Genomic DNA, 15484 nt, shown 5'->3' on the forward strand with positions numbered 1-15484 from the left:
CAAGGCAAATATTAAGTAATGTTTTCATGTAAACAGTATTTGTTTGTTAAACTAAATTTATTCTGGGTTTAGATGGATACAAGCAAATCAACTGCAGCCATCTGCACCATTTAAATAATATAGTACGACTCCAAGTCCTGCAACCAAAGTATTACTTATCCACATAACTGCTGCTGGTTGAAGTGGAGGCCATTTTTTACTATACAGGTCCGCAATTGGCAGTAGGATTTTCTTTGCTGATTATTATCCTGATTATTTTCTCAACTAACCAATCAATTACATGGTTTTATTTTAATATTTTCAATGCCAGACTCTGACTTGTAACTTAGCATTTGAGACAGTTAAGTAAAGAATCCACAACATTTAGAAAGTCTAATTTTCATCAAATTATCAAGATGACAAAGTGCCAAATTACCAATTTTCCAAATCTCAAAATCTTTAATAATTTAAAATATAGGCGGTTTATCGTCACGTTTCAGACAATGGCACCACCAAAGTGCAGTTACAAGAAAGAACAAAGGGCATGAATACCTATAAAAAATAACACACAAAACAAAGATGAACATCGATTTGAGTGAATAAGAGAATAAAAGACTTATTCTCAAGTTAATACACTGAAAAAAAATATAAACGCAACACTTTTGTTTTTGCTCCCATTTTTCATGAGCTGAACTCAAAGATGCAAGACTTTTTCTATGTACACAAAAGGCCTATTTCTCTCAAAAATAGCATCTTGATATGCCACACCTGTGAGGTGGATGGATTACCTCGGCAAAGGAGAAGTGCTCACTAACACAGATTTAGACAAATTTGTGAACAATATTGAGAGAAAAGGGCCTTTTGTGTACATAGAAAAAGTCTTTGAGTTCAGCTCATGAAAAATGGGAGCAAAAACAAAAGTGTTGCGTTTATAATTGAAATGTATTTATTTGGATAAACCCCTTGAGATGTATCATCTTGTTTTCGAGGGGGTCCAGACATATAAAAATACATGGACTCAACATACAATCATAAACTCGACAATACAAAAATAATAAAAATAAAAATACAAAAAAATACAAAAACCAAAAAAAAGCTCAGACCACAGTTAACATAATGACGACATCAGAATAATACAACCACAAGAAGGCCACAATGGCCAACACTGATACTGAGACAACAGCAGATAATGAATACAATCAATTCACCAAATCAGAAAGTTCTTGCAGCTTCAATGAAAACGAGAGCAGGCCAAATTAAGGTGAGAAGACAGAGCACGCTTAAAGATAACAAATGAAGAAATGGATCTGATATTAGTCGGTAGGTTATTCCAATCTGCTGGTGCTTTAAACATAAAAGATCTTCTGCCGAAAGATTTATTGACATTGGGAACAGAAAAATAGAGATGGGCAGAATGTCTGATATGATAAACTGCTGTAGATAAGGTGGATAATTCAAGTAAATACATTTGAATATAAGTTGCAACCAGTGCTTATGTCTTCTCACATTCAATGTTTATGTTTTTGTTCAGTGTAGAACTGTATGTTAATCTAAATATGAACACACAGGCTTCAGTGTATTTATTTATGCATACAGATTCTAAATCAGACCATTAAGGATCACACCACACTATCATTTATAAATTAGTCATCCTCATCACTCTTTAAAATGCTAAAATAACTTCATATAAATGATTGAAATGTATATGGTGTCATAGGTTGTTTGAAATTGTCGCCATCTAGTGAGGAGATGTCAGAAATACATCAAAGGCATCTTATTTTATCCTATTACCTCTGCTGCCTTCAATTGCTCCAAGTAACAAACAAATATAGATGTAACATTACAAGTTTTAACCGGCAACAAAGTTGACGTCAAAGGATCCATTTTTATATGGAAAAATTTTTTTTTTTTTTATTTAATTTTTAAATGCATTACATTTACGTGTAACATAGAGTTTTGACATTTTGACATTAGTACTTATAATTGTGTAAAGGCAATGAATTTGTCCTACACCCCTGGTTTGTTCTCAAAATAGTGCTATTTACGACTGCACTTGAAGGCATCGTTTCTACGAGTACAAGCTCTCATCACCGTCACGGTTTCATTCCAGAGAGGACGCAACTGGCGCAAAGATGGTTAGGGGGCAATCTTAAAGGTTAAAATGGATATAGATGATGAGAAAAGTTATATAGGGCTATTTAAATATTTAGGTTTGCATTGTCAAAGTAAAGTTATTTTTTCCGTTGACGAGAGGGCGCTTAATTTTTTTTACATGGCAAGTTTCAACAGTGAGACGCACACTCACATGGCGCTAATTTAAGAGTGTCATCCCCAGTTCTTTAAAGATGCGCGGTGAACTGAGAGGAAGGATGGCGATGACACTGACCAAGACAGTTAATGTGATCACAGGACTGGTCATTGTTTTTCAGTTTCAATTGAGCTTCCTGAGGTTTAAGTCCGTTTACGGTAAGTCATTAAAACTGTCTTTAAAAAATCTTAAATAACAGTTTTGGGATTTTTATTTAATTACTGTTATTATTTATTTATTTTATATTTATCTATTATTATTATTATTATTTGTTGTTGTTGTTGTTGGTCTGTTTGTCTATCTTTGTCATCGTTGCTGTTGTTTGTACACATTACCAGTCATGTTTATGTATCATCCTTGTCAAGCACTTCTCTTGCACAAAGTAGTTTTTGTGCAGCAACTATTCAGAGTAACTGCAACTATTTTGTATAATGTATCAGAGACATTTTATTTGGTTAACCTTTTATTTAATCACGTAAATGCATTTCATATTTTAGTGATTTTAGTGATTTATATATAAATACGTCAGTACACCAACTAGCTAACCTAGCATTAATTAGCTACCACTAAACCTTTAACATTAGCATTTAACAAAGGATTTCCCAAAATGCTTACATGTGTTAGTGTTATTTTATAGCCTATATTTTATATTTTAAGTTTTTAGTGACTTAACACAGCGTTATTCAGAATTCTATTTTTAACCCCAGATATCTTAAGAAATCATAATAAATGTTATTGTAATTGTTGGAGCGAATTTTCTTTTCATATGTGCCTCCACCCGCTACTGATAGAGACTAATAGAAGGTGTAATTAGGTTCAGGTGCGCAGATGTTGCAGCTGTTTTTGACTGTGTGTTTTGTGTGTTTTATTTAGTTTATTTTAAGTAAAGTTAAGGAAACATTTGGCTAGACATCAACAGAAATTAATGCGCTGTATTAGACACAACACCCACTGCTGCCCGGACTCACATGCCTGGTCCTGGACCTGCTGGTGTGAAGAATGTGAAGCATGCTTTCACCCTCTGCTGTGAAGAGGAAAGTTAGGCACACTGTTGTCACTGGAGGGGCAGGATGACGGGATGACCACCATGTCTGCCACATGGTGCAGGAAGGGGGGGTTGTTTATGTCCTGTTGCATGATAGAAGAAGATGCAGGAGTGTGGATGTTTAAGGAGGCGTTCTGCAAATCTGACATAAAAATGTAGATATTTCCTTTAATCGTAAGAATAATACTCTTAATTTGCTGCATCATTTAATTGAATGGAAATAAGTTAGAAGTCTTGAGCTTTATTTTATACAGACTTTCCCCTAAAGGTAGCCTGATGTATTTTGTTTCTTTGGACTCAACACTGGAGATTTAAAATTAAAGTTCAGTTGGGTGAATTTTTATAAATAAGATGACTGAAGGTGAATTAATCAACACGTTTTTGCATAATCTGTTGCCAGTTTAAGTGATTTTTAGAAGCTAATTGTCAAACATTTGACGACTCTAGGTTCTAGAATTAGAATCTATTGCCTTTCTTGGTTTTATAGTTGTTGTGTTTAAAAAGTAAATTTGTACTGAGGATGCACCATATATGTATTTCCCATATCAGCGTTAGCATTTATATTCTATGCGTAGTAATAATAAATGAGTAATGGTTATTAATAATAATGATTGAAAAATGCTGAGTCAGAAAACATGCAATCAAAACAATAATGTCTCCTTCCCTGCTATCCATCAGGACTTTACCGTACCGACTCGCAGAGCCTGTCTCCTCCTGAGGGAAGGTCGTATGTTCTCTCAGAGAACAACAAGACCAGCGAGAGCAGGTGGGCTTCCAGGCCCAGGTCTGGGGCCCCTGGCTGGGCCGCAGATGAGAGGGGTCTCTACAGAGACCAGCACAAACCAGAGGAGTCTGATCCAGACCTGCTGATGGAGGAGGGACATGACAATTCCACACAGATTGTGGTAAGGATATGACGTCCAGCATATGAATAAAGGCCTTCACTGAAAATGACAGCACAGGGATGTCTCACTTTGGACGTGATGTTAGTTTTTAAACACTGTTCCAGTTTCTGCAAATTAGACCATAAAAACACAATCAAATTAAATTACATTGCATGTGAAATTCATGATTAAGCTGTCTGCTATAAAATTCAAAGTGTAGTTTCCTGGAAGAAAAAGTAAAGAGATTTGGACCAATTTTCCAAAGAAATATATCTAGAAAGGTTGACGGACAAATATTTATTACACTGGTTCTAAACTGTCCGTCTTTTGTGTCTGTAAATGTTAGTATTTGGGAAGTAAGAAATTGAGCCTCATATCTTGTCTTTAGAGTTAACTGTCTTGTTCGTTTCATGAGCGTTACCCGTTTAAATACCTGTTGAAAGTATATCCATCTTATATTTAAAAAAGATATATTAACAAAAAATTGCTCTTATTTTTTTTGTCCATGTAATGTATGTTCAAAGTAAATCCATGTCTTCATTTTTGGACAGGACATTGATCACGCCTACTACACATCTAAAATCTATGGCCCTGGTGACGCAGCCGGTAAAGAGCTGTGGGTGAACATCGAGGAGATGAAGGAGGACGAGTGGAAGGTCTCCGGCTTCCTGTCCAGCACCCACAGACAAGCCGAGGTATAAAATCAGTCTGTGTGGAAATTGAATATTTAATGTTTTATGCAAATACCTCCATGCAGAAGAAGGACAATCAGCTTTTAATTTGTGTGTTTACTTGGCAGCGACCTTCTTCATCATACAGTTTAAATTTGACTTTGCCTTCACAGAGAGTGAATCTTTCCTTTGACTTCCCTTTCTACGGTCATACGCTGAGAGAAGTCACAGTGGCAACAGGAGGTAAGGAGGGAAATAATTGAAAGAATACAATACCCTTTGTCTAGTAGGTAATTTTTATTTCACTATTTTGCTTGTACTTTTATTCTCTGTCTGATTTAGGTGTTAAAATTACAAACTACTTTATTCTACGAAGCTTTCTTTCCTTAAAGGAGCAATTCTCCCCTGCAAAAAGCCACTGTCAGTCAAAGCTGGTGTTCTCTGTAATCGATCGCAGAAATAATATTTGAAATTGGCGCCAAAGCTGTGGTGAAAGTTTTACAAACAGCTCGTGGTATCGGCCATTCTACATTCCTTCAACACCCAGCATGCATTGCGCCCCTCCCTCTGAAAGGAACGGACGCTGACGTGAAATACTACCGTTTCCCTGCAGGCAATGACTCAGAGCGCTACAGAATCTGAAATACGACGAGAATATACCGGTGGATCGCCTAAAAAATCTTCAGGTCTGCAGTCTACATTTCAAACGTGACGATTTTGAACGAGACATGACATCAGAGGCGGGCGCCCTAGATTGAGGAAGTGTAGTTTAGCGAGCTCCCTGGCCTCCACCAGATGACGCGTTTTACATAGTCTGGTGGAGGTTTTCCAGGGCCCATTGGAGAAGCAGATAGTGTCCTCCAAAGGCACAGAGCCAAATTGCATTTTTTTCTACCATAACGGCATTAGCTCCCCATAATAGCATGATAGGACTGAGGTTGAAAATCAGCAAACTGGCCCTTTAAGTTTTCTTTTCCAAGACGCACAAACCTACACCTCTGGTCTCTTGCTGCTCTGTACGTCTGGTTTCCAGCAGAGAGGGATTACTCATGGATGATTCTCCTGCTTTGCATAAATGACTAATGGCAACCTCTGCCCGTTCCCCCTCTCAGGTTTTATTTACACTGGAGATATAATCCACCGAATGCTCACAGCCACTCAGTACATCGCCCCTCTGATGGCCAACTTCGACCCGAGTCTGTCCAAAAACTCCTCTGTGTTTTACTGTGATAATGGTAAGAGACCAAGAGGGAGGAATTTGCATTACCATGTTTACTCTCATTCTGGCTTTTGTTTGCTGGTCTAGGGAAGAATATTAACACTAAATATATCTGCATTGGTTGTGTTGATATACGTCTCCTGTGTAGGTACTGCGTTAGTGGTTCAGTGGAACAAGGTTCACGTCCAGGACAACATCAGTCTGGGAACTTTCACCTTCCAGGCTGTTCTGCACAGCGACGGACGCATCACTTTTGCATACAAACAGGTAGCATTTACTCTTCTTTGTGCTCTTATATTGGTACTAAATGTGTTTAAATATATTGCAATTTTTCTTCATAGATTCCTGTAGACATCAGCGACATCAGCACTGAGAATCATCCGGTCAAAGTGGGCCTGTCAGACGCTTTTGTGGTGCTGCATGCGATAGAGCAGATCCCAAGTGAGTGAAACGTTCAGGCTGTTAAGCTTTGTCCAAGTACCAATTCAACTTAGTAAACTGGATCCCACATGTAATTAATTATCATCATATCCTCTCTGACGTGCTGCAGATGTTCGAAGGAGAACCATTTATGAGTATCACAAAGTCGACATCGTCAAGTCCAAAATCTCCAACTCGACGGCTGTGGAGATTTTTCCTCTCCCCAGTGAGTAACTCTTAAATAAAATATACAAAGAGACGAAATACAGATTCGCATCTATGCTCTGTTACACATTAACATTTTGTTCTTTGTTAGCTGTTGAAAGATAAAACATGAATGGCCTATTGTGACAACACAGAGGCAGCAGTTGCACGTTAGCTCGACTGTGCAGGACGGCCTCTGAGATGCGTTCATGTTCAATTTACACAAGTCAAAGCTGTCTCCTCCTCCTCACTCCTCTTCACGTGTGTCATTGTTCCCAGCATGCCTCCAGTTCTCCAGCTGTGGTCCATGTGTCACTTCTCAGATTGGCTTCAACTGCAGCTGGTGCAGTCGGCTACAAAGGTGAAAGTGGAAAGGGTTCAAATGCGAATAAAGTTTCACTACATTTATTTTAATAAAAGAAAATGTTCCAAATGTTTTATATGCAAATTAAAACAGACCACTATTAAAGTACTCATAATGATAAATGATCTCGGTTCAGGGCAGGCATTAATGGTACATAGTTTAGGAATATAAGGCCTTTGTACAGTAAGGAACTTTTTATTTCATTATTTTTAACTTATCTGATGACTTTGACTTTTTATTTCATAATTTTTGCCTTTTATCTTAAAATTCTTTAGATTTTTTATCATATAATTATGAATTTTAATCAGACGATCAACTTTTATCTAATTTTGGCGTTATCACATAACTGTGATTTTTTTATCTAATAATTTTGACTTTTTAATCTCATACTTTTTTTTTTTTAACCCTTTATTTAACCAGATTTGTCTTTTATAAGGGAGACCTGGCCAAGAATAGCAGCAACAAGGTTTCAACAATTAAAACGTATCAACATAAAAGCACATCGATTTACTGACATTACAAATGATTGGATAAAACATTTACACACAGACAGCCTGGACTATGTTTTGCAGTTTAAGTTCAGTTTGTAGATTGTTCCATGCGGTCGGAGTCGGCTCTCTTTCCCTGTTCGGTTCTGAGTTTGAGTCAACAAAATGTCAAAAGTTCTGAGAGCGGAGATATTCATTTCCATCATTACGATTTAAAAGACCAGATAAATAGGCGGGAATTTTAACAAAAAGAGCTTTGTAAAGAAAAACATACCGGTGACTTAGGCGGCGTCTACATAAAGCAGGCCAATTCACTTCTGAGTACAAAAGGCAGCGGTGAGTAAGAGAGCCACAGTTTGTAAGGAACCTCAGTGCCCCGTGATACACGCACACATGAAGACACTGAGCAGAGGCATCACCATAATCAATGATCATAATCTACTTGACTTTTCATCACACAGTTAGGACGTTTTAGTACTAATTATGACTCTTCTGCTGTCACAGCATCTTGTATGTTTGTGAGGGTAAACCTTTTTATTACGGCTCTGTGCTTTCCATAGAATGATAATATTAACTTCCTGTCTCAGGTGCTCCAGCGGCTTCGATCGTTACCGGCAGGACTGGGTCGACCTCGGCTGTCCGGAGGAGGTTGTATTTTTTTTTTAACCTTTCATAAAACTGCAGAAAGTTTTGAGTCAGTTAGCACTCGTGTCTGTCCGCACAAAAAAAAAAGTGTACCGATGTTTGTTTCTCCAGAGAAAAGATCCCCGGTGTTTACGCACGACTGACCTCACAAACGCCACATCCCACCACTTCACACATTCCACCACTCCTGCTACAACCACCACGACGCAGCGGAGGACCACCAGCGTGACCTCCACCCCCCAGAGCAGGACATCCTCCGTCCCAAACCCCCCATCACACGACAGCTCAAACAGACGAAAAAAATCCTCTCCACAGCCGCCCACCAGCAACCCTGCAGAAGGTACACTGACAAAAAACATTCACATCATCTGCTGGAAACAAGATGTGGATGTTTTATTAAAACTGCAGTATTAAAAAAAACTGTATTTGAGTTTAAGTCTCATCATATAGGACAGGTTACAGCTCAGGGCAGGTGTCATTACGTTGTTGTTGAATAGTGTCCTCCCCTGTGTGTTGTGTAAAGTCTGACAGAGTGAGGGTCAACTGGTCAGCTATTTCCCAGCCCTCTGTGAGCTCATAGCTGAGTGTATACAGCGCCATGTTAAATACTGCATAGTGTCCCCAGCTGCTGAACGATGACTCAATGTATGTGCTTAGCTCTGATTGGTCAGACTGTGGGAGGCCCGCAGTGGCTGCTGTTTGTAAGCTGAAAGCTACAACTGTAAAAAAAGAAATCTGCTTTTGAATTTGAATAAAAAATAAGTTTTGAATTAATGCTAAAGGAAATGAGGACAGAGTTTGGCATAGTTAGTCATTTGAAGTAAAAAAAAACCATTTAATGCAAAATGCATTTTACAGTTCTTGATTTTAAGCTTTCACTGCAAACGGCCCACACGTTTCCTTTTGTTACACCTGAGGGAAACCAAAAAGATCTGTGCATTATTTCACTTGTACTCAACATGATTTCAGTGAAAACTTCCAGTTAAATTAAAAGGATAGACTTTAAAGACTAATGTAGTAGCAGCTCAGAGAGCTTCTCTGTTACAGTAACATTGATATGGTCTATTTCTTTTTTCTGTGAAGTTTATTTTAAATCCTTACAGGACCACGCAAGTTTAAAAAAACACACAACATTCTCTTAATTTAAATATGTCATCACTTTTCTGTTTTTTTAGACGACACTCAGATGTCTTTGCACATCAACGGACCACGTAAGTCTTTATTTTTCACTCAACACTCTTTTAGCAGCTGGCCATGTCGATTTTTCATATCTGTAAAACCTTTTTGGATTGTTAAGACTTAAGGTGTCAAACGCCAGATAGTTTAAACTTCTACGCACCGTGGTTTTGATTCAATGATATGATACGACTGTCGCATCACTGAGAGTCCCAACCTCACCTCTGTGCAGCAGGAGACGAGGACACCACAGCAGCGAGTGACGAGCGGCTGCAGGTCGGTCTGCTGGCGGGCATCATCATGGCGATGGTCATCATGGCAGCAGCCGTCCTCACGTCCGTCTACATGTACAACAACCCCACATCCAGCGCCAGCCTCTTCTTCATGGAGGTCAGTGACATCTGACTGCTCTGCACCTCTTTTTGTATTTTTCACCATGTACTGCACATCACAGCACCTAACTGAAGTGATGTCACACGTCATCCTTCTATGTGCACCAAAGTGGAAAGTAACCTCTTTAAAATGGAAACATCTACCAGCCCCCGACAGTCAAGGCTGAATCTTTATTTTGTGTCTGAAATGAACCAGCCACTTTGATATTTTCTCTGGTCAGTTGTTCCTCCTGGAAAATTACTCTTATGATATCGGTCATCACAAATCATACTGCTTAGTCTAATAAATAGTTGTAAAAATGACTTTTTCCTGGAACAAACCCACATGTATGTTAATTTTATGTTTTTCAGCGGCGGCCGACTCGCTGGCCAATCATGAAGTTCAGGCGCGGCTCCGGTCGGCCCTCGTACGCTGAGGTGGAGGCTGCTGGTCAGGACAAAGACGGCACAGTGGTCATCGACCCGAAACAATCTTTTGTCATGATTCATAGAAGAGAGAGCGAACTAAAGGAAGGGTTCATAGTTCCTGATCAGAGGGAGCGCTTCCTGGTCTCAGAAAGCTCCTGACCAAAACTACATATCCCAGAAGGCTTTGGGAAAGAGCTGGTTCTCTACAGCGGGAAGCAGTACTTCCTTGAAGGAATGCTTTAAAGGACATAATGAGAGCATTCAGAGTGTAAAACACCAAACCTCCAGGAGGAGATATTTTTTTATGTACAGTGTGGCTTCATGTTTGCGTTGGCTGGTGAGCCGTCGGCCTGTTAGAAGATGTTGTTCCTTTCCTCAGGACACTTGTTCATGTTTGTTACAGAGAGCGAGAGGGGGATGCTGCTGAATGTTTGTATTTCTCTCAAAGGCGGCTGTTATTTTCCAGAGTCTTTATGTGTTGTTCCCACACCTTCTTCACAAAGAGGAATGTCATATTCAGGTGTTATTTCCTCATCTGAAAAATACAGACTAAATTCCTCACATTACACCCACCTTCACCTGAGGGGCAGACAGGGTGCACAGTGTTTTCACTGCTGTTGGTGTCAGAGCTGAACATATTTTTACAGAGGTACAAATGTCTGCAACCTTTTTAACTTTAACTTTATTTTCTGAAATTAATAATAAAACAACATATTTGCTGACTGCTTGCTGTACAGATATGTACACTACAGCAGTGCAAACAGCCACAACCATGGAAAAATACAGCTCTTTTTATTTTGGACATCATACAGTCTCACAACAATTTTCTAACATGATGAAATTGCTCCCAGGTGTGTTTAAATGTGTTTATCATATATCTGTAAAAACAGTGTTAATTCAGGTTTTAATCAGTAGCTGTGCTGCTGATAATCAGTGTCTTTTCAGTCACTGTAAACCATATGTGTAATGTGATTTATCAGCAGGTTAATTGGCTCACTATTGATGTTAATATGAAGTCTATTTTAGTTTTATAATTAGAACATAAACAAGATTTATTGTTCACATGTTGTGTAAGGTTAAAATGTAATCTCACTTTTTAAAATCTAAAAAAGGTTTAAACTCAGATGTTAATGATTTCCTTGTTCTTACATGTGCAGAGCTGAGGGTTTGTCTGCTCCTGCTGTTGACAGGATTGGTCAGTGCTGATACATTTTAAAAACTGTTTGGTAATCAATCTGAAAATAAAATTGTTTTATCTACATCACATTTCCATAACATGACAGAAGAATCAACATTTTCCTGCACTATCAGTGACACACAGCACAAATACACTAAATACACATACAGTAGGAGTGTCTCGTGTAATTTTAGGCATGTTTAGTTTTACATGAGATTAAGGCAAAGGGTTCCTGAAGGGGTCACTTAAGACTGGCCTGTAGGTCTGCAGAGCGGCAGGGTCAAGGCACGGCTGTGTTGGAGGTTTCACAGGTCCTTGGTTGATAATTTAGGTTTCCTTATCTGAGAGAGACGGAAGAAATTAAAACAATGCATTTATTGGAAAGTGATCTGAGAGACTGTTGAAAATGAAGAATCAAATGTCAGTAAAATAACACTTTTATCTTAGATGTTTCATTCATGTCAGCAAAATGTAGAATACTAAACTAAACTACAGTACATTTTCATTTTATGTCCATAATTTGCATTAACATGAAAAATCAGAAAAAGCTTTTCTAGTGTTTAAGTCTCCAACGTTTACCAAGATAAATCAAAGCAGCACATTTTGATTTCCTGTTTAAATAAAAACAGAATATAATAATAAAACATGTATTTTTCACAGTAATGTACTTCATATAAAGGATATGCATCAGTTCCTCTTGGTACAACAGACAGACACTTTATTGATCCAGAGGGAAATTTAGGAACAGTAAAATCCCGAATATAAGTCGCACCTGAATAACAGACGCTGTCAGTTTGTGGGTATCCCAGAGGGAAAAATGTTTTCTATGGTATTTATTAATAAAAACATGTATACAAGTTATTTCAACACTATCTGCGGTAGCTGACAGCCTACGTTAAAGATGGTAGTTGTGAGGGTGGCGGCTGCAGTGGCGGTCATGACGGTGCATGTCCGGGAAGAAGCATAGTTAGCTCAAAGCTCCATCATCTTAGTGTAATACCTCTCTCTGCATTTTATACTGGTACATTGGTCACACTGGGATATAGGACCGGTAATTACGGTAATTACAAAGATGTTTGTTTATACTCAGACAAATAGAACATGATGCCCTGTTTACAGTCAGTATGTTGTCTGGAATATGTTTCTCACCCTTCACAGGTGGTGGTGCAGGTAATCTCCTCCTAAACTGCCTGGATGAGTCCAGGGTGACAGGCTGCAAGAAGGAGCAGGTGAAACAGGTGTGTTTTTAATATTCTTGTACATGTTTGACATCATGTTGTCGCAGTTACTCTCATGATGAGATGTATATGAACAGATACAGGTATGTTACCATTACTGGAATGGTCCTGGTCTTAGCAGGGCGTGACTGTGTGTCCACATTGAGGCCTGCGTTCTTCAAAGCAGCAATTCTGGACGAGATGTCGTAAATCTGGAGAAGAAAAAACACAAACACGTATGAAACATTACAAATTGACAAAGATTCGGTCTTATAGGTACTATAGGGGTGGTTTCATTCTATGACCTTTGGCCTTATGTAGGAACTGCAGTCAATCAATTGCCAGATAACTCCAAACTTCATCAATATTTGTTCTGCAAAAATAAAACTGCAAATTTCTAGTAACTTATGCTAGACGAGGAGTTAGGCAACCTTTGCTGCTGTCGCATGCACGTCTTTCTGTCAGTCTGCTTCCTTTATGAAGACTCCACAAGCACTGCTTAAGAGCAGTCAGGGCTAATATAACCAGCAGAGACTTTCTATCCAGCTTCAACACACCTTTTGATCAGACTGCTGAACTTTGGCAGCTGCTGAGGCTACCTGCTCCTCCAGGAAGGACAGCTCCATGTCAGACGTAGCGCCGCTGATGCCCCTGGCCACCTCCTCCAGGTCACCAAGCTCCGCCTCCAGACTGTACACCGAGCCCGCTGCCACGTACACCTGCATTCCAACACATGATTTACTTCAAACTGTGGTATTTTGATTTTAAAACAACACTAATTGTGACGAGCTTCAACCGGTGTTACAGGAAAGTCAACTGTTGATGCGAGGACGTGCAAACAAGTCTGTACAAAATTATTAATGCACACTTAAAACAAACGGCACCTTAAATCTAATCAGCAGCTTTACCATTTGATATAAAAATGTAATCACAAAGCTGGACTTACTTTCTCTTCTAGTTTGGAGAACTGTTGGTCCAGTTTCTTGGGGTCAGTGTTGGGGGGCAGTGAGGGGATGGAGGGCCGGAGCCTGTCTCCTCCCTTCACTCCCTGCAGCAGGTCTTCAGCGGTGTTCAGCACCTTCAGGACCTCGGTGGTGACGTTGCGCAGAGACACTGCCGAGTACCTCTATAACATGGACAGACATGCAAGGGTTAATTTAAGGCTCATTATTATCTTTGTACACCTGATCTTTTGCTGTGTAAAATGTTAATGAGATTGTTTTAACGCTCATCTAGAGAGTTTAGCTGATGAGCAGGTGGCCAACGTGGGCCTTATGTTTTGTAAACGTCACGTAAACAACAGCAAAATTTAACCACAAAAACATCAAAGCAATGAGCTATAAATCTTACCTGTTCTATCAGAGTTGATATAAATTCTATAGTTTTGTAAAGCTCCATGTCACTATCCTACAGCACACAGAGTAAGGCAGAAGGAGAGAGGAAAACAGAGGACAGGCAGAGGGAGAGAAAGTCAGCATCAAGCAGAGATGTGAAGTGATTAGTTAGCTGGCAAAGAAAAGTTTATAAAGAGAGTTAGTCGGATCAAGTTTCTGCACTCGCTTTCTTTAAAGTGAACCTGAGATGATGAGTCAAAAATAGAACACAAAAAACATTAACTCCCACTAACTAGCACCTTCTTATCAGTAAGAACTGTCAACTTTATTCCCTCAATTTGACCGCTATCATTAGTTTGCTATCATTAGCTGCTATAAGCTACTAGCTGGTTATTCCTTACCACTTAAGGCTCAGAAAAACCCTCAAAGTAGATATCAAATAATATAAAACCTCAAATTTATATTTGGCATATTGAGACAATGGAGGTTTTTCAAAACACAACTAAGAAGAGTTGGTCATTCAGAAAACTGTTTCAGTAATATCAGTTGCAAAACAAATCTATCATCAGTTTGCTAACATTAGCTGCCATAAGCTAATAGTTGGTCATAGCAGACCGCAAGGGATGTAGCAGCAAAATCCCTGAATGTATTGAAAGCTACTGAACTTTTTTTATTTAGAAATATTAAACAAAAGGACATGTTGTAGTTATGTGGTAGGTGTGATCTGGTTATTTTCATTTTAATAAAAGTCTGTTAAATCACTGTCTATCGCTGAATGAGGTAACACAATGGTGATTGAGCCTGTGGCCCACTGATGAAAGCCTTTGCATTTGCAGTATATAGCATTATTACAGACTGGGCGTCTGTGGCGACTTTTATGGAAAAAATCACAAGTGGCGCCCAGTTAGTGACGAGTTTTCCATCAGCCAGCAGTGGTTGGTCTGCCAGAGAGGGTAGGCGGAGCTAAGCGGCTGCTTTTCCGGTCTCTGCAAGTGTTGCGAGTAAACAGTAATCTACTATGGCCGAACAAACAAAGAAAAGATCGATGACTACAGATACAACTTCAACAATAAGTGAAAAAGGAAAGCGACCGTCAGCGAGAAAAATCAAGAGTTACAACTGTAGCAAAGAGAGTCAGCTGTGGACGTCTGGATATGTAAGTGTGCTCCTACAATTACAGTTCATCGCCAGAAGGTGCCGCCAAAGAGACCAAAACTGAAATCTTCAAGATTATATCTTTAAATTTAGTAATGTCATTTACAAACATAGCATTTATTAACATTAGCAAACATTAGCTAGATGTGCTGCAAGACCAAGAGAGGCTGCAGCAGCAAATTTGCATGTATTGGAAGCTATTAAACTTTTAATTTGGAAATACTAAAAAATAATTGGGTTTAGCCAACATTAGCTAGTGGCCATGCCAGACCTCATGAGGCTATAGCAGAAGAACCCTTCAGTGTTAAGAAAGCTAAACTTTGAATGTTAATTCATAGATATCAAGAAAGTTACGTAGTGAACATTTAGTAATGTCACTACAAACACATCAATATTGC

General features: G+C 38.9%; 2 protein-coding genes across 2 annotated transcripts in view; one reads left to right on the forward strand and one right to left on the reverse strand.

Moving 5' to 3' along the window:
- Positions 1-1213: 1213 nt before the first annotated feature.
- LOC138611565 (plexin domain-containing protein 2-like) lies at positions 1214-11402 on the forward strand. Its single transcript, XM_069684742.1, has 14 exons — positions 1214-1240; positions 2325-2445; positions 4011-4237; positions 4768-4911; positions 5061-5130; positions 6000-6122; positions 6255-6373; positions 6448-6547; positions 6657-6752; positions 7010-7091; positions 8170-8230; positions 8339-8567; positions 9636-9793; positions 10147-11402. The coding sequence occupies exons 1-14, from the start codon at positions 1214-1216 to the stop codon at positions 10360-10362; spliced, it is 1773 nt and encodes a 590-aa protein (XP_069540843.1). The 3' UTR covers positions 10363-11402.
- LOC138611081 (uncharacterized abhydrolase domain-containing protein DDB_G0269086-like) overlaps positions 10959-15484 on the reverse strand; it is a 33416-nt gene continuing 28890 nt past the window's right edge. The window contains exons 12-16 of the mRNA XM_069683991.1: positions 13544-13723; positions 13155-13316; positions 12711-12809; positions 12530-12593; positions 10959-11721 (exon numbers count right to left, since the gene is read on the reverse strand). Coding sequence (XP_069540092.1) covers positions 11708-11721; positions 12530-12593; positions 12711-12809; positions 13155-13316; positions 13544-13723 — 519 coding nt within the window. The 3' untranslated portion in view covers positions 10959-11707. The remainder of the gene's footprint in view (positions 11722-12529; positions 12594-12710; positions 12810-13154; positions 13317-13543; positions 13724-15484) is intronic.

This window comes from Semicossyphus pulcher, unplaced genomic scaffold, assembly GCF_022749685.1.
Source record: "Semicossyphus pulcher isolate SPU_LCO1_2020_fin unplaced genomic scaffold, fSemPul1.0.p SCAF_7, whole genome shotgun sequence".
Taxonomy (NCBI): domain Eukaryota; kingdom Metazoa; phylum Chordata; class Actinopteri; order Labriformes; family Labridae; genus Semicossyphus; species Semicossyphus pulcher.

Bases quoted from the DNA above. Each gene is read 5' to 3' on its own strand.
- LOC138611565 (XM_069684742.1), top strand. From the start codon at position 1,214: ATGAAAACGAGAGCAGGCCAAATTAAG. The intron at 4,912-5,060 runs GTATAAAATCAG...TTGCCTTCACAG, and splicing joins GCACCCACAGACAAGCCGAG to AGAGTGAATCTTTCCTTTGA. The intron at 8,568-9,635 runs GTACACTGACAA...ACCTCTGTGCAG, and splicing joins CACCAGCAACCCTGCAGAAG to CAGGAGACGAGGACACCACA.